At 43.5% G+C, this 27,151-nt stretch overlaps 1 protein-coding gene across 2 annotated transcripts in view; it reads right to left on the bottom strand.

Annotated features, from left to right (window-relative positions):
- Positions 1-4,650: 4,650 nt before the first annotated feature.
- LOC126210071 (speckle targeted PIP5K1A-regulated poly(A) polymerase-like) overlaps positions 4,651-27,151 on the bottom strand; it is a 168,003-nt gene continuing 145,502 nt past the window's right edge. Inside the window, exons 9-10 of one of the 2 annotated variants that reach the window (XM_049939193.1) lie at positions 13,583-13,680; positions 4,651-4,752 (exon numbers count right to left, since the gene is read on the bottom strand). In XM_049939193.1, the coding sequence (XP_049795150.1) occupies positions 13,593-13,680 (88 nt within the window). In that variant the 3' untranslated portion in view covers positions 4,651-4,752; positions 13,583-13,592. Of the gene's footprint in view, positions 4,753-13,582; positions 13,681-27,151 lie in introns of those variants that run through there. The other variant, XR_007540605.1, reaches the window with a different exon arrangement.

Below are 27,151 nucleotides of genomic sequence, written 5' to 3'. Positions count from 1 at the left end.
CCTTAAGTAAAGTACTCATTGCTGCCTCAACCAGGAACAATTCATCTAATTTTGATGATGCCAGTATTTTTATAGTGTCTCGTTGGTGTATTATCAAACATCTGTGCCACATTGCAGCTGCTACCAACTTAATGCATTGTACCAATGAGTGGCACTGCAGCAGTCATTACACAGTGAACAGTTTATTTTTGTTGCTGTTGCTTTGTCGGGTGTTACACTCCAGTTTCTCTGTATTTATTTACTGCAATACATATTCCATAGGTCCTTTTTTGCATGGTAATGCATGGATGTGGAATGAGTCAAAACATTTAATTTATTAGTATGTTTGTGTCATCAAAGACCACAAACAATGATTAAGAATACAAATTAGAAAATAATAATAAAAAGCACAATCAGTAAGTTCTAATTACACTCACAAAGAGAGGTTAAGATACAATTTTCAGTTATTTTTTAAACAATTGTTTATAAAGTAAATAAGACCATCCTGTTCATTTACAGAACACAAATTAATGTAATTAAAGTAACAAGATACATTAAAGCAAGAATACACAGAAATACTTGGGAAATAATCGTATCTATCTCTGCTAAAGAATTCATCTAGAGAACAAAAACTTTTTCTTCAGGCAAGAACTCCTTTAATTTACTTTTAAACAGTATATTATTACCTTGTAGTCAACTAATATAACTGGGAAGTGCACTGAATATTTCTGTGCTTGTGTATTTTACACCTGTTTGCACCAGAGACAATTTTTTCACATTACACTGTGTGTTCCATTTCCTTCTTGTATTGTGACAATGGCATGGCTCATTTGTTTCAGTCTGAGAAGGAATGTGAAGCATGAGTTTCATGATTGAAAAGATATATTATAAAATACTGGTTAGTATCCATATTCGTTGAAAAAGATTACAGCATGAGGTTCTTGGAAGCACGCCACACAAAATTCATACAACCTTTTTTCTGACTTGCAAAGACATTTTTCGACAGCAGTGAACTGCCCCAGAAGATTATTTCAGAACACACAAGTGAATGGGAGTAACCAAAGTAGTCAGATTTTGAGACGCTGATGTCTCTGATTTTGGCGGTTATCCAGATGGAAAATGTTACTGAACTAAGCCTTTCAGGGTTTGATGAATGTGTTGTTCCCAGTTAAGCCTGTTATTTATATGGCTACCTAAGAATTTCAAACAATGTACCTTCTTATCTGCTGCCTCTCATGTACAGTGTTTATGTCCTGTGGGTTTTTGTAATCAAAATGGAAACGAATGTAATTGGTCTTGCTGAGGTTTATTGATAGAGAATTTCCCATGAACTAGTTCAGAACATCTATAAGTAATTGGTTGGCATTTAACTCTGGGTCAGTGGATGTTTTACTGTCTATCACAATATTTGTGTCATCTGCAAACATTGTAAAGTTGCTTGCTTTGTTTGAGGATGGAGGTAGGTCATCAATACTCATATATACGAGAAACAGCAGGGAACCAAAGACAGAACCTTGTGGAACTTCATAATGTAATATTCCCCAGTTGGAATTACCCCTCCTGCCTGCATGTTGTTACCATCTATTACTGTTTTCTGTTGTCTGCCCTGTAGGTAGGATTTGAGCCAGTTGCCCATTTGTCCTCAGAGTACGTAGTGGCTTGCTTTTTCTATAAGTATTCTTTGATCGACACGGATGAAGGTCTTAGACAGATCACAAAATATGCTAGCAGGCAATGTCTTCCTGTCAAGGCATTCCAAAACATTACTGGCAAGTGAAAATATAGCTTCATTTGTGGAGATACCTTCTCTGAATCCAAAGTGGTTTTTATTCATTATTGCAAAGTTTTTTAGGTGATTGACTACCTGGCATATATTAATTTTTCGAGGACTTTACAAAATGCAGTCAAAAGAGAGAGAGGATGATAGCTTGTAACATCTTTCTCGTAGAACAGCTTCACAACAGCATACTTCACCCTGTCAGGGAAGATACATGAGCTAGGACTTCACTGAATTGATTACAGTAGGCTTTTAGCAGTTTGCTGAAAATGTTGTCCGCCAGCTGAATTTTCACTTCTTAAAGAAATCACGGTTTCTTCCTACTCCCTGCATCGTCATAGGGGCTATACCTATTTGCTCAAAGGAATTTGGGAAATGGGCCTTCAGTATTTTTAAGGCCTTTTTTAAGGAGACACTGTGTTCTATTTTCTCAGTTAACACTTAAAAAGTGCTCATTTTAGCTGCAATCACTCGATTTTGTATTTGCCTATTTTCATCATTCAGAATAATGTTTTGGGTCATACTGGGGCAATTTGCACCAGTCTCACTCATCACTTTCCATACAGTTACAAATTTATTAATTTTCGAGCACAGATACAAACTTTTTCACTTCTGAATAACATTAGTTACTATTTGATAATATATTTTTATAGTGATTAAAGTGGTTGGCGCCATCTGAATTTTTTGAAGTGATGTACAGTTCTCGTTTCCTTTTGCATGAATTCTTGATACCAGTGGTTATCCAGGGCCTTTGGGTTGAGTGGTAGGGGTGGGGGGTGGGGGCTTTGGTTAGGGTCTTACATATGCTCTTTTTGGAAGGTACTTTAAAACATCAGTGCCACTTCAGCACTAAGATTATACTTGAAATTGGCATTATGTAAATTATACACAGATCTCCAGTCTACTTCTTGAATATGTGATTAAATTCTGGAGAGTTTCATCATTAATTATCCTAGCTATTTTCCAGTGGAGGCCACTTTCATTTTCACAGAGTGTCTTTGTCCATACTGGTCAGAGAGATCATTCAGGACTTGCCTGGTAGTTGTATCACCTATTTTGACCTGGTCTATAAATATGTCATTAGTGCGCTTGTATCTGAAGTTATTCCAGTAGGGAAACCAACTACAGATGCAAGATTGTAAGTGGACATCAAATTTTCTAAGTCTGATCTGTCTCTGGAATTTGTTAGAAAGTTTACATTGACCCATCTCTCCTGCATTTGAATATGTATATTAGGAGAGCATCTAACTGCTTCAGAAAGAGACTTAAGTTCTCTGAAGGTGCTCTGTATAGTGTTACCACACTTACAAATGTTCTAAACATAATTCTGCAAATAAATTGCTCTACATGTGACATTATTTTCAAGTAGATGGCAACACCACCTCTTTTTTTATATTTTCTAGAGAGTGATGTTGCTATGTAAGAATTATTTATCACAAGTTTTTCTATACCAGAAGTAACATGGCACTCACTAAAGCACAGAACATGGACATAAACTGTATCTTGTGGCTCACAGATATTTTTCACTACCCATTTCCCCAAGCTGGTCTGTTTCCACACACTGAAAGATTGGGACGACACAGTTTTATCTTATTTTTTCACCAGTCTATTGTCCAACATACTGTTCTTCACCTCTGTGGGAGTTGTCACTCAACCTTCTGCCCCCCCCCCCCCCCTCAGGGTTAGTTAAAAAGTGATCAAGCTATAGTGGAGCACCCAACTTTCTAAAAACATCAAGTGACACACAGTGACGAAAAGTCTGAGAACCCCTACATTAAATGAGAAAAGTGTACCAAGCTCACCACATGCTGCTTTTTACCCAATAATTAAGTTACAATTTTTGATAATTACATTTGATGTGAACTTATAGATGATACCAATGACTGTGTCAACCTCTAACAATGACCTACCATGACAGTGTTGTTCAATGAGAACAAAGTCTTACTGTCTACTTTTAACATTAATGATTCTATGTATGTTGAAGAAAAGTGTGATAACCTGTCTAAACTGTTGCTGTTGTCTTGTGTGATCTATTAAGTAACTACATTCACTGTGTACTTGTCACACTTATTGTTTAACATCAAAGTTGATGTTAAGTTACTGCTTCTGACTGCAACTACAGAACTACTGCTGAGAGTAGTATGCAGCTGTACCAAATTGAAGTTTGTGAGACCCATACTAGCCATAAACAGTAATTCAGATAATATCAAAATAATATTAAAGTGTTTGAACTCTAAGTTTGTACATGGGTTACATTACTGACAACAACCTATTTTCACCACCAAAATTTCAGCCAGTTTTCAACAACAGCACCAGCTACCAAGGACATCTACACATATAACGCCTTCACTTGCCTCTGGAATATATTTATTTGAGCTTATTTTCTGCCTTCTTTCAGTTATGATACAGCATCAGAAGTTTGCACGTAGTTACTGTCCGAAATTTGGTAGAACTTTTTATGCGCAAATTTAAAACTTCATACTATCTTAAGTTGGATAGTTAGCTTGTCCCTTGAAACATTACTCAAATTTAAATTTGCCATGAATGAATCTTGTATACACAGTAAAAACAAATACTAACCCAAGATACTTTGTCAGGCCTGCTGCAACTGAAACAATAAACACTCTCATATTGCCTCCAACTGCTGGATACTTGCGTAGAGAGGTTAATATGCATTATGAACAGACTTCAGCAGACTTTTTGTTATTCCTTAATAACCATTAATTTTAAGATTTGCAATTTTTATTGTTCAATAAGAGCATTTAAAGAAAATATTAGATTGGTAAGTTTAATATAGAATAAATTATTATATATTGTATCATTCAGAAGAAAATCATCTAGGTTACACAGAACTCTTACATAACATGTACCAAAATCAATAGTAACTTACTTCTGCATCCATAAGTTCTCGATTTAACAAACTATATTGATCATTTTGCAGTATAACGCTATTTTCAAGCTGCTGTAATGCAATTGCCTTCTCCTATAGCTGCTGCCTAAAAGACAAACACATTTTTGTACAACACATTAGTCGAGAGAACGTACAGGCCATCTCGAATCTTTTGAGTCACATTAAAACAGGTTAGAGTGGCTCCACAACTGATTCTATTGAGATAGGGAACAAACGGTCAGAAATGCATTTTTATTGTCTTACGCACATTGTTGTTGTTGTGGTCTTCAGTCCTGAGACTGGTTTGATGCAGCTCTCCATGCTACTCTACCCTGTGCAAGCTTCTTCATCTCCCAGTACCTACTGCAACCTACATCCTTCTGAATCTGCTTAGTGTATTCATCTCTTGGTCTCCCTCTACGATTTTTACCCTCCACGCTGCCCTCCAATGCTAAATTTGTGATCCCTTGATGCCTCAAAACATGTCCTACCAACTGATCCCTTCTTCTAGTCAAGTTGTGCCACAAACTTCTCTTCTCCCCAATCCTATTCAATACCTCCTCATTAGTTACGTGATCTACCCACCTTATCTTCAGCACATACACAGTATATATCCCGTAGCAACAACGTAGCGCATAGTAGTTGTTCAAAGTGATAACCGCCAGTCTCAATTAATGTATTGCATTTACGCTGCACTCTCGTAAAGATTCTGGGTGTCAGGTACACTGGAACAGGCAGCAGGTGATAAACAGCATACACCCCTGACGACCAGACAGACATACTGCACACAACTTAGCTCATAACATGTGTATCACATGTCAACCACATGCATCACACCAGTGCATTAACCTGTGATGCGCGCGCGCACACACACACACACACACACACAAAACACTAAACCTGTGATGCACACACACACACACACAAAACACTAATAAGTAAAAACTTAAAAGTGACTATATGTTACGTCCAATCGAAGGAAGGAAAGCGAGGTAAGAACAAAGACTTCCCCTTGGAGAAAAGTCCACAGATTACGCGGTCGAGACAGCAGAGGTCCCTAAGCAAATATTATGTCCTTCACCACATTGCTACAACAGATAAAAAGTAAAACACAATCAACAGCCCGCACCTCGTCTACTAAAACGACCAATAACTCAGATGGTAAACATACACTGAAATGCAAGCACTTAAAAAAGGGGCATTGGGTCAGGAAATGGTGAACCGTTGAAAGTCGATGACAATGAGAACAAAGAAGTGGGGTATCACCATGTAAAAAATGATGGTGGTTAAAATGACAGTGCCAAATATGCAACTCAGCAAAAATAATTTCCTCATGACGAGAGGGACAAGAGGATGTCGCCAAGCTGTTGGGAGAGGTTTAACTGCCCAGAGTTTGTTCTACATCTACATCTACATCTACATCTACATTTATACTCTGCAAGCCACCCAACGGTGTGTGGCGGAGGGCACTTTATGTGCCACTGTCATTACCTCCCTTTTCTGTTCCAGTCGCGTATGGTTCGCGGGAAGAACGACTGTCTGAAAGCCTCCATGGGCGCTTGAATCTCTCTAATTTTACATTCGTGATCTCCTCGGGAGGTATAAGTAGGGGGAAGTAATATATTCGATACCTCATCCTGAAACGCACCCTCTTGAAACCTGGCGAGCAAGCTACACCGCGATGCAGAGCGCCTCTCTTGCAGAGTCTGCCACTTGAGTTTGCTAAACATCTCTGTAACGCTATCACGGTTACCAAATAACCCTGTCACGAAACGCGCCGCTCTTCTTCGGATCTTCTCTATCTCCTCCGTCAACCCGATCTGGTACGGATCCCACACTGATGAGCAATACTCAAGTATAGGTCAAACGAGTGTTTTGTAAGCCACCTCCTTTGTTGATGGACTACATTTTCTAAGGACTCTCCCCTGAATCTCAACCTGGTACCCACCTTACCAACAATTAATTTTATGTGATCATTCCACTTCAAATCGTCCTGCATGCATACTCCCAGATATTTTACAGAAGTAACTGCTACCAGTGATTGTTCCGCTATCATATAATCATACAATAAAGGATCCTTCTTTCTATGTATTCGCAATACATTACATTTATCTATTTTAAGGGTCAGTTGCCACTCCCTGCACCAAGTGCCTATCCGCTGCAGATCTTCCTGCATTTCGCTACAATTTTCTAATGCTGCAACTTCTCTGTATACTACAGCATCATCCGCTAAAAACCGCATGGAACTTTCGACACTATAGAATAGTGAATAGAAGACCAGTGATGAAGCCAATGTGGCACCATCTGCTGACAGACTGCAACACAGAGATCATCAAAAGAAATGTAGGTGCTAGCAGGCAGGTTGAGGTAGGAGGACTGCAGCCTTGGCAGAAGTGTCAGCAGTCCCATTTCCTGTCAGACCAATGTGACCAGGAACGACATGAACATCTTTGTGGTTCCCTCAATAGAGAACATGAGGCAGCTTTCTTGGACCTTATGCACTAACTGTGTACAGCACACAGAGGCTCTCAAGGGCACCAACAGAATTGGAGCAGATGACACAATTAAAAAGCCTGTGTTGCCAGATGTATTGGGTGGCTTGATAGAGGGTGAAGAGTTCTGCTGTAAAAATCGAGCAGTGTTCTGAAACCCGATGCCAAAAGTGGTTGGTGCCAATGACGAATGCACACCCAACATCGCGGTCAGTCTTAGAGCCATCAGTGTACACAAAGGTACTACCACTAAGTTGCATGCGAAGATCAAGAAACTTACAGTGACAGAACCAATCCAGAGTAATGTCCGTGGGAAGTGAATGAAGTCCAAGATGAACGTAGGCTGCTGCACGAAGCCAGGGGTAACAGAGAAGAAGGGCACACCCCACACTGGTGGTCAAGAGAGTCATCGAAAAAAGGGGCACAGGATGGGTCGCCACGTACGGAAGACAAATGGCATGTGTATCTGCTGAGGAAGACATCACACTTATATGACAGTGGTAGTTTGGCAGCTTCTGCATCGACACTCTCAATTGGGCTAGTGTAAACAGGCATCAGTGGCAAAACATATTCCACAATGGTGAATTGTTTTAAGAAGGTGTAAGATGGATGGACGTGTAGAGGAATGAATGAAGCACCTATAGCCTAGTGTCGAACAGACAAGGGATTGGTATAAATGGAGGAGGGTGGTCTGATCCACTCCCCAGGAAGTACTGCTTAGGACAAGTAACACACTGAGGAACCCGATACAGCGTGTGGCCAGGTCAGACATGTGAAGGACCCAGAAAGTTTTCCATTAAGTATGAGCCCAAGAATTTCGCAGTTTCAGTGAACGGAAGAGCAACAGGCTCAAGATGTAAAGCAGTGGAAGAAACCCATTGCACCACTAGAAATTCAAGTGAACAGTTTTGTTAGTGGAAAAGCGAAAGCCACTGTCAGTGCACCATAAATAATGAGGGTCAAGACATCGCTGAAGACGCCACTCGAGGAGCCCAAGTCCATGGAGAACTGCGACAGATTGCAAATTCATCAAAGAAAAAGGAGCTGGAGATTCCTGGCAGGTGACAGTCCTTAACAGGGTTAATGGCAATAGCAAAGAGGATGATGCTCAAGACGGAGCCTTGAGGTACCCTTTTCTTGTGGATAAAGGTGTCCAACAAGGCCAAACTGATGCACATTTTGAAAACTCCATCTTTTACAAATTCCTGAAGGAAATGGGGGCAAGAGGCCTTGGAAGCTCTACATGTGTACAGTACAGAGGATATTCGTCCTCCAGCAGGTGACTCCAAATAAAAAAACATGGCCATGGGTTGGTAATTCCACACAAAAATGTTCATGACACTGGTTGAAAAAATGACAAGATGGTCAACTGCAGAATGGTGCGCATGAAATCCACATTATGCAGTGGTTAGTAGACTGCATGACTCTAGCCACCTTACCAGCCAGCCATGAATCACACTTTCCGTCACCTTGCAAACAGAAGAAAATGGGGTGGTAGCTCTAAGGAAGGTGTCTGTCCTTATTGTGCTTAGCTATGGCTAAGACAGTGGCTTGAAACCGCACCTGAGAAACATGCCATCTCCCCAAATGCAATTGTACATACGAAGGATAAAGTCCTTGCCCGCAAGAGAAAGGCGCTGCAACATCTGAATGTGAACATTGTCTGGCCCTGGGGCAGAAAATCAGGATAGGGTGAGAGCATGGTCAAGCTCCCTCACAATAAAGGCTGCACTGTAGCATGCACGATTCTGAGAGGAGAAGGATATCACCCGAGTTGCTGGGTGAGGAAGGTAGAGTGGCAGTGTGTGGAACTCAAAATCTCCACAGAATGGTGGACCAAGGTGTTGGAGATAGCAGTAGGGTCCACAATGACATCATCTGCTATGGTCCAGTCAGAAATCAGGGAATGAACCTTGGTCTCAGGGAGTTGACACATACTGCTGACCAGCAGGAACTGTGGAAGGAAGAGCCTAAAGGGACCTCTTCCTAGCTGGAGGAGAATGAAGTGTCTCTGACCTGGGGTTAGGGACCAGTGCCGCTAGCAGGTGGGGAGCGAATGCTTCCAAAGTGGGTGCAGTGGAAGCAACAGAAGGTCCCCCAACCGCCTAGGAGGCAGGTATCAGCGGGCAGCTCTGAGGGCCCGCTGTAAGACGTGCAACCGAGGAAGGCACCATTGACAGAGAAGGTGACGACATTGCAGATGCAACATCAGACTGCAGCATTGCCTGGGACTTAGATGCTCATACTTTTTTCTGGCCTCTTGATATGTGAGTTTATCCAGGGTCTTAAACTCTTGGATTTTCTTCTCAGTTAAAAATGGAGCAAACTGGTGAGCAGGGAGAGTGGAGCTCGCCACAGTTTATGCAGATGGGGGGAGGGGCACAAGGGCTTAATATATTAGCTTTTCCAGGGTCTTACACTCTTGGATTATCCTTTCACACTTAAAAACGTAGCAATCTGTTGAACAGGGGAAGCAACGGGGTGAGGGGGGGGGGAGGGGGGGGGGGGCACAAGGAACATTCTCATGCAGAGGACATCCACAATCCCTGCAGACAAGGGTAGTGGTGCAATGGGAAGTCATATGTCCAAATTTCATACACATGAAGCATCTCATAGGAGGAGAAACACAGGGTTTCATGTCACACTGACATACCATCACTTTCACATTCTCAGACAGAGTATCACCTTGATAGGCAAGATGAAGGCCCAAGTAGTAACTCTGTTTCCCCTCGGTCTCCTATGGACACGACAGATGAATGGCACAGTCTGTCGCTCTAAGGTGGTCCGCAACTCGTCATCATTCGGCAAAAGAAGATCACAGTGAAAGATGATGCCTTGGACCACATTGAGACTCTTGTGGGGAGTGACAGTTATGGAAATGTGACCTAACTTTTCACAAGTAAGCAGTGTGCTTTTGACTGGGCAGGAGATGATGTCTTAGTGAGGGGAAACTGATCTTCATCTTGGAGTTGGCTGTAACTTCCCTGTATTTGTCCTCAATGTGTTCAACAAAAAATAAAGGCTTTGTAGCCAAATGGTGTCCCAGTCAGTCCTGGTGCATATCAGGTATTTGGTGGAGGATTTTGCTCCTTGTCGTCTAGTACTGCATTGCTCCTGCAGCACAGCCAGGAAAGGTAACGTGTTGGGATTTCATTTCATTGCATCGTATGAGGCCTTTCCAAGTGAAGAGACTGCTGAGGTGTGCAATCACTAGCAGATGAAAGTTTAAGTCGCTTCATGTGTGAACTACCTGTCATGGTGCCACCCACTTGGAAGTGGGGCTCTCCCCATGGGTGCCACCCAGCCACAGTAATGGCTACCTGGTCAGTAATCCATTCCTGAGAGTTCCTGTATCTCAGTCATGAGGGGCACATACTCCATGGCATACATGGGGAACATGCAGCACAGGCGCGAACACTCCTCACGGTGTCACCCAGCCACAGTAATGACTACCTGGTTAGTAATCCATTCCTGGGAGTTCCTGTGCCCCAGTCATGAAGGGCACATACTCCATCGCATAAGTGGGGTGCGTGCAGTGCAGACACCAACAGTGTGATTCCTGTGTGGTAAGGGAGCTGCCATCGTGCAAGTGCTTTACGACCCCCCCTCCCCACGATGGGATGGCTACTGTGATGGAGTTTGAGCATACGACAACAGGAAGGAAGGGTGCCAGGGTGGAAGGGCACAGCGGCGGAGCATATACCACAGTGGGTGACCTTCCCTGCATGACACACACTTCTGTAAAATTTGGAAAAGGTGTCAGATCAAACCCAATAATGGGAACCATATAATTGTTAACGGAAGGTGAAGACAGCGGTGAGAGCAAAATCAGAAATCAAAACCAAAATCGTGAACCAAGTCTAGGCAGGGTATGCACAAAAAGGACCATCTGACCGAAAGCCAGAGGAGGGAAGAGAGAGTCAAAGTGGAGGTATGCAGCACAGAAAGAAGAAGTAGGATTTCAGTTGTCCACTGCATCAAACAGCTTATGATTTGTTCATTGTGAGGTGTGCTACTGTGTATAGTGCATGATGCATAGTCAAAGGTGGAACATTACTTGAGAAAGTTGGCAGACATGCATTTAATGTACAGTGTGACAGGATGTAGTAGTGCCCATAAAGCAGCACGAATGAACAGAGTGTGCTTTCCCAACAGGTGTCATCGTGACTGGAAGAGGGTTGTCTCTGTGGATACCAATTTATAAGAGACAGGGTCGTTCATACCACAAAGAGCCATTCAAGGTTACAAACAAAGACCTTTCTGAACATCAGACATTGAGGAGATGGTGTTGGATCGTGTGGCTGACCACCCGTCAATAAGCACCCCTAAATTTGCCCGTGAAATGCACACTTCGAAGGACATAGTGTGGAGACTACAGCCATATCATAAAGAATGTGAGCAAATACTGGAAGCAATGGATTTTGAGTCCTGTGTTCATTTCTATCAGTTGATTATCTGCCACAGTGCTGTAGTTCTGAACTTCATACAGTCTGTATTGTTCACAGATGAGGCTTCATTCACTCATGACGGTGTTTTCAACAGCCATGTCTAGAGTGAGGGCAACCTGTACGCCACCCACACCAGAGTGGCCACCAGCAATGATTCTCTGTCAACATATGGATGGACGTTGTTCAAGATCACCTAATGGGACCTTATCTGCTGCTGCCTCCCAATTTGACTGGTCCAAGTTAGCTGATACTCCTGTGAGCTGTGCTGCCACAGTTATTGGAGACTATAACTCTTGTTGTCCATGAAAGGATGTGGTTTCTCCTGTACAGAGAGAGACCAGCCCAGTTCAAGATTAATGCCCATGAGCACCTGATCAACACTTACCCTCAATGCTGGATTGGAAGGCGAGATCTGTCCACAGCCAGCGCAACACTGGATGTCACACTTCTGGACTTTTGCCTCTGGGGTCACATCAAGACATTGGTGTATGAACCCCTCTCCCCCCCTCCCCATAGAAATGAATGAAGAACTGCTTGTTAGAGACCAAGCTGTCTGTTTCCTGGTACAACAGACACGGGACCTCCAAGAGAGTGTGGCAGAACTTCATGTGCTGTTGCCACGCATGCACTGAGACTGGCAGTCTCATTGGTGTTATGCGGTATACACTGTGAATGACCATAACAGAATAAATATGCATTTTCCATCCATTGGTTCCCTATCTCAGTATAATCAGTTGTGGATTCACTATCATATGTTTCAATTTGACCCAAAAGGTTTGAGACACCCTGTATATTACTATGTAAATTATCTCATTATTGCATTAGAAATAGAAGGAGAAAAGCAAACATGATCTAAAGTGTTGCGGCCAAAGATAACAGAGAGGCTAGCCTATCAAAAAACAGACAAATAGTATAGAAAATGTTATACACTTTAGAAACAGACGTGCAAAGAAGACGTTATTTGAGACACACAATTAACATCTAAACAGCCTCCAGCAATACCTCTTTAAGGAAAATGAAGGTTGCTATTTAATGTACAGCCACTGACAAGATCATTAGAGATGTAGTTCAATCTCATATGGCATAAGATTATAATGGAAATAATGTTCTCTCACATCGCACCAAAATAACACAGAGGAGTTTACCATTTGCAGTTCGGTGTAAGTGGTGTAGAAAAACAAGTATTTGAAGTAAATGGTCATAAACAGGAGTGCCTGGCAACAGGCAATTGGTATCCAACAGCATATATAAGAAACTAGAATAAGATTTAATTGATTAGAACATTTTAAGACCTAGCCTTGCACTGCCTAGTACCCAATCATGACACATAGGCAGTGTAATCCCAAATTAGCCCTCGTGAATGTGCATTTCAGAGGTTTATTAGGAAAATGAAAGCAGTTGGCAAGTTAGCACTGCCTCAAATTTCTGAGGGAAATGGCATATAATGACAGAACAATATTGGTGAGTACCCCAAAGTGATGACAAAGTACAGCATGCTCAGTACTGTCCAAACACAAGTCATCAAATGGAATATGACTTACTGACAAAAATTTTGATACACAGGTAGATAAGGAGCTCCCTAGAATATTATATGCCTCAAGTATTACAATAAATGCCCTAGGCGAGGGTGGGGGACATGAGTTGATAAATGAGTTTCCACAATCCAAATCATTTGGTGAAATGGGTGTTTATCAATTATCCTTGTAAGTCAGGGATAAGTGTAGGAGGCAAGGCACATTATTTGTCACGAGTAGCGCAGCCATGTCCCCATAACTTCTCACACTAGTGGTGCTGTCTTTTCAGTGAGTACTGAAGGTGCTTAACATAGGAGCACTGTACAGCTCCTGTACAGAGAGACACAAAAAAGTCTCCCAGTATCAAGACTCAATTTCTCTGCACTTGCCCCAAACCCATTCAAGTTTCGCAGCAAAATGGGAGCAACCTTAACTGAAGTCAGACCACCCTCCCTACTCCTGTAATCAGAAATTATAATTACCTCATGTTTTTCAGCTAATTTTCCACAACCAGGATTTGTTCAGACCTTTCTTTGTTGACACCTTGCAGCTTTTCTGTCTGTTCTCACTCAGTATTGCTCTGAAACACACAATACAAACAATTATTTGCACACAAGTAAAACAGAAAAGACTAACAGCATACTAAACTTTACTTACTACATGGGTTATAACAGTCCAGTAAAACACCAATTCTTTCAAGAATCAAACTACCATTTATACAACAGCTTCACACTTCTGTTACATATGAGTTAATGCATTAAATAAATTACAATAAGTGCATAAGTGAGAAAAAGTTTAGAAAAGATTTGAAATTATATTTAAAGTTTGTTGGAAATCACTAAGTGCTCCCATATAAGAACAACAGATGAGTATAGTCTAGGGAATTTTCACTTCATTTTACAGAGAAGATAATTTTTCACACATCTCAATGTTAATGATGTAATGTGTATGTGTTGCACAGTGATCTATTTGGTAGGTACATTCAGTGATATATGCAGATATTTTCTACACAGTGTGTTTCAGATTGAGTTACTAGTAAAGAAGTAACCATTTAAAATATCATGCCCAATGTTGCAAATTAACTGCATGGACAGCAAAAATGTAGTGTTTTCATATTTTTGTCTACTCCTTTCCAGGTAGTGACTTATGATTTGATCACCGCTGCATGAACTTGCACAAACCACTGATTCATTCACTTCATTTCAATACATACCCCAAACTGAAACGGTTGTTGCACATGATAATTACCCACCTATCTACTGTTGCCTTCCAGTCTTTTTCCTCCATATTCTCTGCACTATCATCATGCACTGCTATATCGTCTCTAGAATATATGCAGCTATAGAATATACTCTTAATGGCCTCCATTATTTATATTATTCAATAATTGCACAACTGATTTTACAGTTGTATAGAACCAACAGTAATTCATACTGATGCCTTTCCTTTCCTATTTCACAATTACTCTACACACTATGAGTTCACTATGTTTTCTCAAGCCAGCTCTTGTGTTTGCACACAGTTGTTCCTCTCAGCTTTGAAGGGAAGGCTATACACTTTGAAATCACGAGAAATACTAACTTTAACCTTATATGAGGAGTGTTAACAACACCTCTGAATAGCAACTGCTGAGAGTGAGCTTGGTACTTGCGACTGTTGCTCTGGCAAGATTTGACAAAAAGTTGGGAGTTTAACATAGTCCAGAATGGTTCATCTGTATCCTATCTGTAGTTACTGAAGTGAACTCACTGGTCATGGTGTGTGTGTGTGTGTGTGTGTGTGTGTGTGTGTGTGTGTGTGTGTGTGTGTGTGTGTGCGCGCGCGTGTGTAACTTTGTTGCAAACTAGAGAGAAATTTACAAAAACATTTTAACTGCTCAACTAAACATATGGAATGGATTGCACAAGTTGTACACAGTTCTAAAAGAATTGAAATGTTTCAAAGAGGGCAGACGGTCGATCGATGGAGACCTGTGGTGTGGGTGGCCTTCCTGAAAATATATGTTCACAATATGGGGAGTCTTCTAGTTGTGATACACACATATACTGTCAGCTGGCAGTCAGAGTGGTTTCCACTGAAGTTGTGGCATAAAATTTTACTGGCCATCTAAACTCTATCACTTCAAAATTCATCCCTTGCTTATTGAAAGGTGAATGAAATAGAACAGCATCAGAAATCAATCAAGAATGCAAAAGCGATGAAATTTCCTCATAATATTGTGCCAGGAGACAAGACATGTCTATGTCAATAATCCTAAAATGAAAATGAAATGTCACTGTAGGCTGAGAAGGAATTTGCTTGACCGCAGAAAGTGACAATTGGAAAGTTAGTGAATACCTTGAGTTTACTCCACAGTAGGAGTACAGTTAAGAAAGAACTATACCAAAAGGTTCAGAAAAATCTGTGCAGGAAGAGAGCTGAACTGTAGAGAATAAATGTGGATATTGTATCTTAACAACATATGAATTCACACACACGATACAGGTATGCAGCAAAATTGTCACAATTCACTTACATAACTCTCTCAGTTTGCCACAGGCAGTCATCCTGCTCCTCAAAATTAGTATTACACTGAAAAGAAACTATTTTGAGAGAGCCCACAAGACCTTAGAAACCTGATATGAGAACTTGGCACAATTCCAGAGAATGGATTTCAACAAGGGAAGAAATGCCAGGAATAGTGTGTTGCCAGAGGAGGGGATTACTATGTTACGGACAGAGTCTAAAATGTACAACATAAAAATTAAAATGTTTGCAACACAAGATTGTTCCTTTTTAACATCTTTTCTAGATTAACCTACTTTTATATAAAAAAAAAAAAAGCTTTGACATTCCAGCAAAAGGTACGCCATTACAGCTAAGTTGCCAGCCCATTGGGGCAAAGGTAGTAGAGGACACGAGGACACTGTTTCTTCAGTGTGCCCCAAAGCCAACTGAGATGTGCACGCACACAATTTACGCAGATATTAAGTAATGAGAATATCAAAAGTTATGGCTGACTCAAACAATACAAACTGCAAGTTGGAATATTGTTGTTGTTGGCTGTTTTAAGAAACCTGACTTCTAGATAATGTCCATTTTTCCTCGAACAGACAGGGCTACATGACTGTATATCAGATATGGCCGACCAAGGTCTAATAAAGGTCAACAAAGGTGACGGAAGGGACAAAAAAGAAGAAAGAGAGACAAAGGATGAAATGCAGGTGAGGTGCCCCATTTAGGGATAGCTGAAGCCCCAAAAGCAGAGTGCCATGAGGGGACATACATCCCCCATCCCTCCACCACTTACCAGGGGTACCCACCCTCCCACTCAGAAAATGTTTAGGGAAGACTAGCAACATGGACACAGCAAGAGGAACACAGATAGACAAAAGACAAACCAGTCAAACAGATCTCACGAGATGGGGAGGGGGGGCAGGGGCAGGAGAGGGGGGGGGGGAGGAAGAGTGAAAGAGCAGGTGTGGTGAGTTGAGGGCCTGGGTGGACCACGAAGCCCAGTCAGCCACAGCCCAGTCTGGGTAGAGGTGGCAATAGGTGTTCTGCCAACTCCTCAGTGAGCCTATATGGTTAAGTGGCCCTTCCTGAAAGAGAGTGATAAAAGCCCCTACCACAGATAAAATGTAAAACTAAGTCAGCCGCTGAGACATTGTCTCCTAACACTAGGGGTAGCACGTCAGGAAGATAAAGAGTCCACCACAGGGCAGCTAGGTCAGTACAGTTCAGCAAAATGTGGACTACTGACAAACGGGAACCACGTCAGTGGGGTGGGTCCTCATGTCAGTTAAGATGGCCGTGGGTCAGCCAAGTATGGTTGATGTGGCGCTGGCAAGAACGGTACTGTCCTTACTAGAGGCCTACATGAAGGTCTTCCACAGATCTGTAGTGTTGTTTATCACAGACAGTTTGTTTGGTGAAGTCAAAGAGAGCCATTCCGTATTCCCTGTCCCTAAAACTTGACAGCATAATACTGATCAAAGGTCTGTTGCCAGACTACCAATCTCAAGAGTCGGCTTACTGGTAGCGAGTTTGGCAAAGCTATCAGCGAGTTCATTCTCTGATATTCCCACGTGGTCTGGGATCCAGATGAAGGTCACTGAGTGTCCACATTGTTCAAGGGCATACAGGCCATCCTGGATAGCCATGACCAAGGGTAGCACTGGTCAAGAGCTTGCAAACAGTTCAAGAAGTTGCTGCAGATGAGATGAGAAAGGATTCACTGGTGCAGGAATGGACATGCTTCAGTGCACGAGAGAAGGCTGCCAACTCAGCAATGAAAACACTTCAGCATATCCCACATGAGTATAAGCAAAGCCTACGACCAGCAACCATCAAGCCATCTGTATAGACAACTTCGGAACCCTGGGATGCACCAAGGACGGGGAAAAATTGGTGGCAGAGGGCCTCGGGATGAACCGAGTCTTTAGGACCTTGTGATAGGTCAAGACAAAGCTGTGGCTGGGGGATGCACCATGGAGGTGAACAGGAGTGGGCCTGAAGGAGAGGTAGTAAAGCCAACTGGAATTCAGGAAGGAGGGACAAAACAGAGACTGTTATCGTAATCCCTGATCTGGGCCGCCATTGCAGGAGACAGATTTCCATGTTTGGAAAGAGGAGACAATTGTTCGGATGTTTAGGAGACTGATGAACAATGTGTAACATAATTGACAAGTTGTTGTTGGGACCTGATATGCAATGGGTGGACCCCAGCCTCCACAAGGAAGCTGTTCACCGGGCTAACCTGAAGAGCTTTTGTCACAAGTCGAATCCCACAGTGGTATATCAGATCCAGTATCTGCAATGATGAGGGTGAAGTCTAACCATACATCAGACTCCCATAATCAAAACAGGATTGTATCAATGGTTTGTAAAGCTGCAGACGGGAAGTGTGATCTGCACCCTAGCTGATGTTACTCAGACAGCGAACATTTTTGCTTAGCTGGCAAAGATGTGAAATCCACGTCATCTGAGCATCGAAGACCTGTCCTAAAAAGCAATAGAACCATCACATTGAATAGTTGGCAATCGAGGTGAAGTTCTGGTTGGTCAGTTAGCTGATTTGTGGGAGAGGACCACAAAGTGAGGTCATCAGTCCCATGATTTAGGATGGTATAAATCAATGTAGGAACAACACAACCAGCATTCCAGTCAAGGGGAAGGGCAAATGGACGTCAGGGCAGACAGAAGAAGAAAGAACAGGAGGGGAGTAGGTGGAAACAGTTCAAAAATGGTTCAAATGGCTCTGATCACTATGGGACTTAACATCTGAGGTCATCAGTCCCCTAGAACTTAGAACTACTTAAACCTAACTAACCTAAGGACATCACACACACCCATGTCCGAGGCAGGATTCAAACCTGCGACCGCAGCGGTCGCGCGGTTCCAGACTGTAGCGCCTAGAACTGCTCAGCCACTCCGGCCAGCTAGGTGAAAACAGGAAAGAGCAGGGGTGCCCCAGAAATGCTAGCATAGTGAGGCACCAGCATCACCACCAAACTGTCCCGACACCCCACTATACCATTATCGCGATACAATGAGGGGAACACCTGGTGAAGGAGACAATAAAAGGGGAAACAAAACAGCACAACAACGATATGTAGGGGAAAGATGTGGAGCACCTGACCAGTGAGGAGGCAAGGCCAAGGCCTCTACCACCAACAGCTATGCTAACTGTGGGTTTCAAATTCCAGGGCAAGGACTTATACTTGAGAGTACAAATCACTTTGCAAAAAAGACCTGAGGACGGATGTAACCGTGCAAGGGTCATCTACTAACACCCGAGGTAGGTGAGAGGGTATATTTAGTGTGAAGGGCCAAAAGGTGGGGGCAGTTCAGCAAAATATGGACCACCACGAGTGGAGCCTGCAACAACAAGGGGTTGGAGGGGGGAGGGGGACGGGGGGTGACTCATTGCAGAGTAAAAACCAATAGGTCAACCCAGTATGGCCAACACTACGACAGCAGAGGATGGTAGATTCCTCCTGGGGCAGGCAGAGGGTAGAACGCCACATGGTGGGTGTCTGCAGACGGGTAGTGCGATCTGCAGCCTAGCTGGTGTTACTCAGACAGCGAACATTTTTGCTTAAGCTGGCAAAGATGTGGAATCCACGTCATCTGATCATCGAATACCAGTCCTAAAAAGCAATAGTTCTTCATCACATTGAATAGTAGGTCATCGAGGTGAAATTCTGGTTGGTCGGTTAGCTGATTTGTGGGAGAGGACCACAAAGTGAGGTCATCAGTCCCATGATTTATGTGAGAAGTTTATTAGAGGGGAGGGTAGCCTCCCAAGAGTAAGCCACGATTGAGAAGAAAACGGATTTGATGATAGCTGCAAACCAGCCCGCAGATAGGTCACTGAGAATACGGGGTAGGTGGATGGCTATGGATGGAATCAGTTTCAGGAGCTGAAATGCGGGAAGAAGAGAGGGCCAGAAGAAGCAACCCATTCAGTAAAAGGTTCACCTTCAGATTCTGCCTGACAAAGGGGAAAACATAAGTGGAAAGCTTCAACCTGCTGTTTCTGGAGGAGGAAGGCTATTGGATAGGATGTCGATGCCATTGCAAAATGTGTTGCGAGGTGTTTGACAACAACTCATGGTTCTCTAAAAAGGCAACCATGAAGGGCACAGCCCAGAATGGAAGACTGCCACTGACAACCTACGAGGGTGTGGAGTGTACCCCACACCCACGCAAAAGGGACAGAAGAACCTAGGGAGCAGACAAAGTGTTTCCAATACACCTATTTGCTCTGCTTGATTAAGTAATGGGCTTTGGAGTGAAGACATTTACAGGTAAAAAGATTGGTGGAGGACAGGTTCCGCTTAAGATGTTGCAGGGCATGACAATGACCACATATGGTGGTGACAACAGACATGCTCCACCATGGAACTACCCAATTGTGAACAGGGCCCATCAAGCGGGGAACAACAACGCTGGCACTGTGGATTGTCTTTTCGGATATATCACAGATGACTTCATCAATACAACCTGCCAAAGAATATGGAAACATGACCTGGGAGGAATATAGAGGCCTACTAACACAGTGGAAAGCCCAGGAGGTAACCTGGCCAGCAGGAGGTGGGAAGGGAACGAGAGAATCAACATGAAGTGTCCACTACCACAGAGGTCATTGTGTGGCGACAGGTGGAAGGGAGAAAGAAGGGGAGGGGAAGAGAGCAGAAGATCAATGGCAGAAAAAATGCCATATGCAGCATAAAATGAGTAAGGGAACCGTCACTGAGAAGGCACAGGTCGTGGTCCGCAAGAAATTGGTCAATGAGGGGTCTGTCAGGACGGGGATAGAGATTGCAAACCGAGTGGACTTGAACGGAAATCACTTCCAATGGTGTACGAAGTGGGACCCGTGTACTAACAATACCCATACAGGCCAATGAGCAGACACCACAGGAAGCCATCAAAGGGCCCACTCTATTCCGATAGAAAGTGTGGAACCCACAAGCAGTCAGTGAGTGAGCATCAGTAAAATGAGATTCTTGGACAATAACACAAGCCACTACGTAAAATGCAATACGGGATTGCAACTCTGAGAGGTGATGGTAGTATCCATTAAAGTTATGTTGAATTATCATGGAGTGGGTATCCAAATAAGAGGCTAACAGGCCGGGTTCAATCCCACTGCCATGTCACCATCTGTCACCACCGACGGCGAGGTGACATACATCAGATGTCAACTCACGATTGACTGATTAATTGAGAGGATTTATGGCACCAAACAGTGAGGTCATCAGTCCCACAATTCCGAAGTCACTCACAGTGAAAGAGGGTCTGCTAAAATTGGATGGATCAAGGCAGGACAGTCAAATTATAAAAAAAATAACGTTAAAGCACACACAGTAAAAGGCATAAAAGGTGAGACCGAATCTAAAAATGGGGAAAAAAGAGTGGTGTTTCCAAGGGGGAGTGGTCATGAAGTCCCAAATCAAGAAGACATGAGGGGAGGTCCCAACCACAACCACCCTGCCCCTGCTCCAGGAGTAAAGTAAAACCTTGTACCTGGAAATAAAAACCACTTTCATGGAGGAAACTGAGGACCAGTCCAACCATCTGTGAATCATCTGCTAATATTAAAATTAAGGAATCCAAAAGACCATAATCAGCATGAAGGGCCAAAAGTAGGGGACATTCCATCAATATGTGAGATACCATCAGTCTGTCTCCACAGCCACATTCTGGGAGCAGTTCGTTATGCACGAGGAAAAAAAGAGTAAGCCTGTTATGATCCGTGCATAGATGGCATAAAACAGTGGACTACTACTGAGAAGAACAGAAGGAAGAGTGCCAAAGTGAAGTAGACTCCATGATTGTGTGGAGTTTATTACTGTGAGCAGTAGCACACCAGATGTCATTCCACCTTTGGGCAAAGAGAGATCTGACATAGATCTGCATATCCACTTCTCTAGCCAAACGGCCAGCCAATTTATTATCTGGGATTCCCACGAATGGGACCCAGAGAAAGACAACTGGGCAGGCGGCAAGGCCAAGGACAGAGAGAAGGTCACGGATAGCAGAGACCAAAGGGTGACGAGAGTAGCATCGGTCGACAGACTGCCGGCTGCTCATTGAGTCTGAACAAATTAAAGCACTGTGGAGGAGGGCTGAGAAACATAATAGAGGGTTCTGTGAGTGACTAGAAGCTCTGCTGTGAACACACTATATAATCCCAGCAATAAATGGTATTCTAAGCCAGAAGGAGACATGAAAGTATACCCCACCTTATTAATCGTCTTAGAACCATCAGTGTAGAAGATGGTCGCACTGTGGAACTCTGCAAGGATGGCACATACCAGATGCTGGAAAACCATAGGGGTGACAGAGACCTTAGGACCATGGAATAGGTCAGCCCTAATCTGTGGTGTAGACACCATCCAAGAGGGGGGGGGGGGGGGGGGGAGTGGCTTGGGAGGAAATACATGATGTGCAATCCAGTGAGTGGAGATAGAGATCCCGACAGAGGGAAGTGAGATGCACACCAACTGGCAGTCCCAGCTGTGGGCAGTTGTCAGGAGGGAGACATTCCTCGTTTGCTAGGGGAACAGGGTACACAGGATGATCAGGGAATTGGCGATTGCGTAAGAAACCAGGAGTTGGCTCAGTCGTATTTGTAGAGGGGGAACCCCAACTTCTGTGAGGAGACTGTCAATGGGACTAGTACGAAAGCCACCAATAGCCAGACGCACCCCACAATGGTGAATAGGGTCGAGTAGTTACAAAGTGGAAGGAGCCACTGAGCCATAAACCTGACAACCATAATCTAGTCTGGACAAGACCAGAGCACGGTAAGGACGGAGAAGAGTGTACGGTCTGCACCCAGAGATGTGTGGGCCAGGAGGTGGAGAGCATTAAGCTTCCAGTGCACGTAGTCTTTAGGTGGCGAATATGGGGCAGCTGTGAAAAATACGGTCCAAAACTGTGCTACAACATCGAGGAGCTGGTCACCTAAACAAAGTTCTGGATTGAGGTGTAGTGTGGGTCAAAGACAAAAATGCATAACCCACATTTTGGAGGGAGAAAACTGGAAGCTATGGGAGATGGACCACACAGAGGTCTGTCGAAAGCTGACCTGGAGATAGTGCTCAGCAGATGCTACTGAGTGGGAGGTGCACTAGACGCAAAAATTGTCAACGTGCAATACCAGGGTAACCGACAGAGGTTACAAGCCCACTGATGACTATCAGGAAGAGTGTGATATTAGCACAGAATCCTGTGGGATACCATTCTCCTGAAACCAAGGGGCACTGAGTGAAGTGTCAATTTGAGCCCGGAAGAGCCAGCCGTGAAGGATAACTAAAATGTGATGGTGCCAAGCCGTGCCATATGCTTCATGTAGATCAAAGAAATCCATGACAAGGTGCCAGCAGTTAGTAAATGAAAAGCCTGTCAGACTGCTGTTTCCAAGCAGAGTATATGGTCAGATGGAGATTGTGCTGCCCAGGAACCACACTGATATAGGGACAAAATGACCTGAGATTCAAGTACCCAACATAATATAAAGCTAACCATCCTCTCTAGCAATTCACAAAGTACATTTGTCTGGCTAATCAGGCGGTAGCTGTCGAGAGATGTCGGGTTCTTCCTTGGCTTAAGGACGGGGATAACTGTACTGTCTCACCATTGTGACAGGAAAGCACCTGTGAGCCAAAAGCGATTGAAGACCCTGAAAAGATGTCCAAGTGTTGGATTATCTGGATGTGGATGGAATCTGAGCCTGGGACTGTGTCACTGGAAGAGGTAAGAGCCTGCAAGAATTCCCATTCAGTGAAGGGTTCATTATATGGCCCAGTGTTGTGAGGGTTGAAACAGAGGCAGGTGTGTTCAATCTAGCATTTCTGCCGGAGAAAGGCACCAGGATAGGAAGAGGAATGCCAATGCTGTTGCAAAGTATGTCACGAGGTGCTCTGCAAGGACCAATGGATCAGTGCACAGAGCAGCTTGTAGGTTAAGACCCTGGACAGTTGACTGGCGCTGGTGGCCCAGAAGGCTACAGAGCTCGGACCAAAACCTGCGATGAAGAGGGATATGTCCCCGGGGAGGCACACATCCCCTTTTTACTTTGTTTAATAAGGTAACCAGCCTTAGCACGGAGATGATTAAAAGTGAGGGGGATGGTCTGTGAAGAGTGTCATTTAAATTCCAGCAGCATCCATCGGCAGTCCTGGAAAGCGACTGCTACATCCTCGGTCCGACACGGTACCAGCCGACGAAGAGAGGGACCTGTGGATAGGGGAACAGCATTGCCAGCTGCACGAAGAATAGTGGCAGAGACGCCTCACACGACCACATCAATGCAATTCGAGAGGGAGGTGTCGAAGTGCACGGCAGACCTATATAAAGGCCAAATGGCGCTGTGGAATGCCCAATGTGGGGGCCTGTCTGTCGGGCGGCAGCAAGGTAACGACAGAATCACCGGAAAGTGGTCACTGTCACAAAGATAATCAAGGGAGGACCAATGTATGGAAGCCACACGGGCATGGGAGGAGACAGTGAGATTGGTAGCAGTAAAGGTGCCATGAGCAGCACTGAAATGGGCAGGGGAACCATCACCACTGCGGAGACACAAATCGGTAATAAGCTGGTCAATGAGGAGACCCCCACCTGTGGGAGTGGCACTCCCCCACAGTGGGCACTGGGCGTTTAAGCCCCGAAGGGGGAGAAACGGGTGTAGGAGTTGCTGTGTTAAGGTGGACAGTTCAACATAAGGAACTGGCCTACCTGGAGGGAGCTAGACATTGCAAACACTGATTGCCAGGGTCATTAGCACTCTAACCACTATCACTTCCAGGTTGGTACATAGAGGCATCTAGTCACTAATGGCATCAGAGCAAACCAAAGTGCAAACGCCACCAGATGCTACCCTGGAGCTGGCAGGGTAACAACAGAAAGCCTGATAATGACGAAATGTTGGACAGTGGTCATCTTGAAGAACAAGACACGACGCAGAACAGGAGGAAACAAGACGTTGTATTTCCTTCAGGTGATAATAGTATCTGTTGGAATTCCACTAGCAAGAGTCCAAGTTAGACATAAAGATGTAGAGAGGAGCTCATATCTCTCGGTCAGCACTCGTCACCGACAAGGGTGGGGTGACATCCGTAAATAAGATTTCAGACTCGGGCTGCAAGGGAGGAGACGGTACCTCCAGGGGCTCCCGGGCGGCCTTGTCTTGGGATTTTTCTTCTTCTCATTCGGAAGTGAAGGAGGCTAGGGCACAGAGAGAGTACAGGCATGTGCAAGATCTGGAACTGAAAGAGAGTGTGTGACCTTGGGGTGCACATGTGGTACATCTCCCCAAGGCAGAGCCACATCACTGGCAGGGGCCAAAGAAGGGGGACACTTCTTTGACCAGGAAGGAGGAGTGGCTCCATGGGAGGGCATGGGAACTGCAGGGGAAGGGGAGGAGAGACAGGGACACAGCTTGGGTAAGGAAGAGAGAGGAGGGAGAAAGGATATAACAAGAGGCAAAAGTTGAAGAAAGTGACATTGGATGGGGTGTGTCACATTTTTGGCAAGCCTCAGCATAAGGCAGGCAATCCAGGGACTTGTACTCTTGTATCTTCTTTTCTCTCATGTAAGCAGGGCAATCTAGCAAACGAGGAGAGTGGTGGTCTACTTTGGAGGGAAAGGTGAATGATCACCTAGCCATCTCCAAGAATGGTACAAGATTCCATTGAACATTATACAGGAGCTGTACTCATCCATTCTGAGATGACTGGAAGCTGTTTTGAATGGCAACATTTTTCCTACACAATATTATGTATGGTAATATGATGTGTCTTTGGTGTTCCAATGTCGTCCTGCTCCTCCCCGTAGCACGAGGCCAGTCCTAGACTGCCTTGAAATAGAAGAAATAGCTCCATCTAAGGCTTCATTAGAACAATAAAGGACACTGAGGCCCTTGCACATTGTACCACACAGGATTTCTGAAACCATCTGTCCTCATCCAATCCAGAAGTGTACAATGGACACTTGTACACAGAGTTGGAGATCTTCAGTTGCTGAGCACTGTCTAAATATAGGATGCAGAATGGAGTCCAAACATGTTTGGTATGGCTTTCTCTTTCTGCAACAATATTATCAAAACTGACTGTATTTCCCAAAACCACACAAGGAAAAATTAACTAACAGAGACATAGAATACACACAAAGCAAGGAACAGTATCCAGTTATGGCTATACTAAGATCAGTGATACTATAGAGTGTAACAGTAACAGAAGTAAGAATTTTTCCATGTATGCAGATCTGGCAGCCCATCCACCAGATTTGTTGGCTATCTGTCAACCAAATGCATTGTTATCCGGGTGCCTGACCCATCATACATTCGAGCTCATTTTACAGGACAGTTAATGAGGTTCATAAACAGCAGTCAACTACATAACCTGAAACTGAGAAAGGTTGAGCTGCTGCACTACACAAGACAAAAGGAGGTCCGACAATATTTGGAGGTATCCCATGACTTGTCACCACAGTGTAAGTGATAAATGTAGGAATGTATTACAAAACCCCTATGTATTGCTCCCATAGGGCTTGGACAATGGGATTAGAGGAATTACACCACACACAGGAATTTAAGCAATAATTCTTCCTGTGATCTAAATGTGAATGGAATGGGAAAAAGCCCTAATAACTGGTACATTGTGAGGTACCCACTTCCATGTGAACCACACCGGTTTTCTGAGTATAGTTTCAGATGGAGGAGTTTAGAACATTCCAAGAGTACACAGAAGAATCTTTTGACATTCTTTAAATACATATCATTCAGAATGAAATGCTGAAAATGAAATTAGATGGCATAAGTTACACAGTGACACCCCTTACATTTTTTTAGTTTAGTTTTATTAACGGTATTTGTACCGGTCTTTCCAAGTGAAATCAACCCATTAAAAAAAATTTTTTTTAATACAAAAAGATGAATATCGATGATTTAGAATTTTGTAAGTTTTTGTAATTTTATTCTACCTACCAAAATAAGTTAAAATCCAAAATTAAAATTCTTTTGGGCATTTCATTTTCGAAAGTTTCCAAAATTGTGCAATTCTTTTCATGTTTTCTTTATCTCAAAAACTTCTTCTTCTTCAGTAGCGCTACAGCCCTTGGTAAGCCTTAGCTTCTTCAACAATCTTCCTCCACACTGACGTTTGCAAAAGCCATCATTACGATTACGATGGCATGGTCTCTAACACCACACTGTAGCCTGGCAATCCCCAAGAGGTTTGGAAATGAAAGTTACAGACAACTAAAATTATGTAGAAAATGATACACACATAAAATACGAACTTACGCAACAACTGAAGCGGTATGCAAATTTCCTTTCACTATCGCAGATGCATTACATATATGGGCAACCGAGGTAACTTTGTACCAGATCTTCCCAGTTTTTGAAAATACCAGACACAAAGTAAATTAGACAAAAAAAAAAAAAAAAAAAAACATACAACACACTGTTACGTTCGTTGTTAATGCTACCTTGTGAAAATAAGAAGTATACGAATTACGCACTATTAGAGAAAATACTGGTACATAGTTACACTGTCATT

Source organism: Schistocerca nitens, chromosome 10, assembly GCF_023898315.1.
Source record: "Schistocerca nitens isolate TAMUIC-IGC-003100 chromosome 10, iqSchNite1.1, whole genome shotgun sequence".
Taxonomy (NCBI): Eukaryota; Metazoa; Arthropoda; class Insecta; order Orthoptera; family Acrididae; genus Schistocerca; species Schistocerca nitens.
Note: the sequence above shows the minus strand (reverse complement) of the source record. Positions and strands in the feature narration are given on the sequence as shown.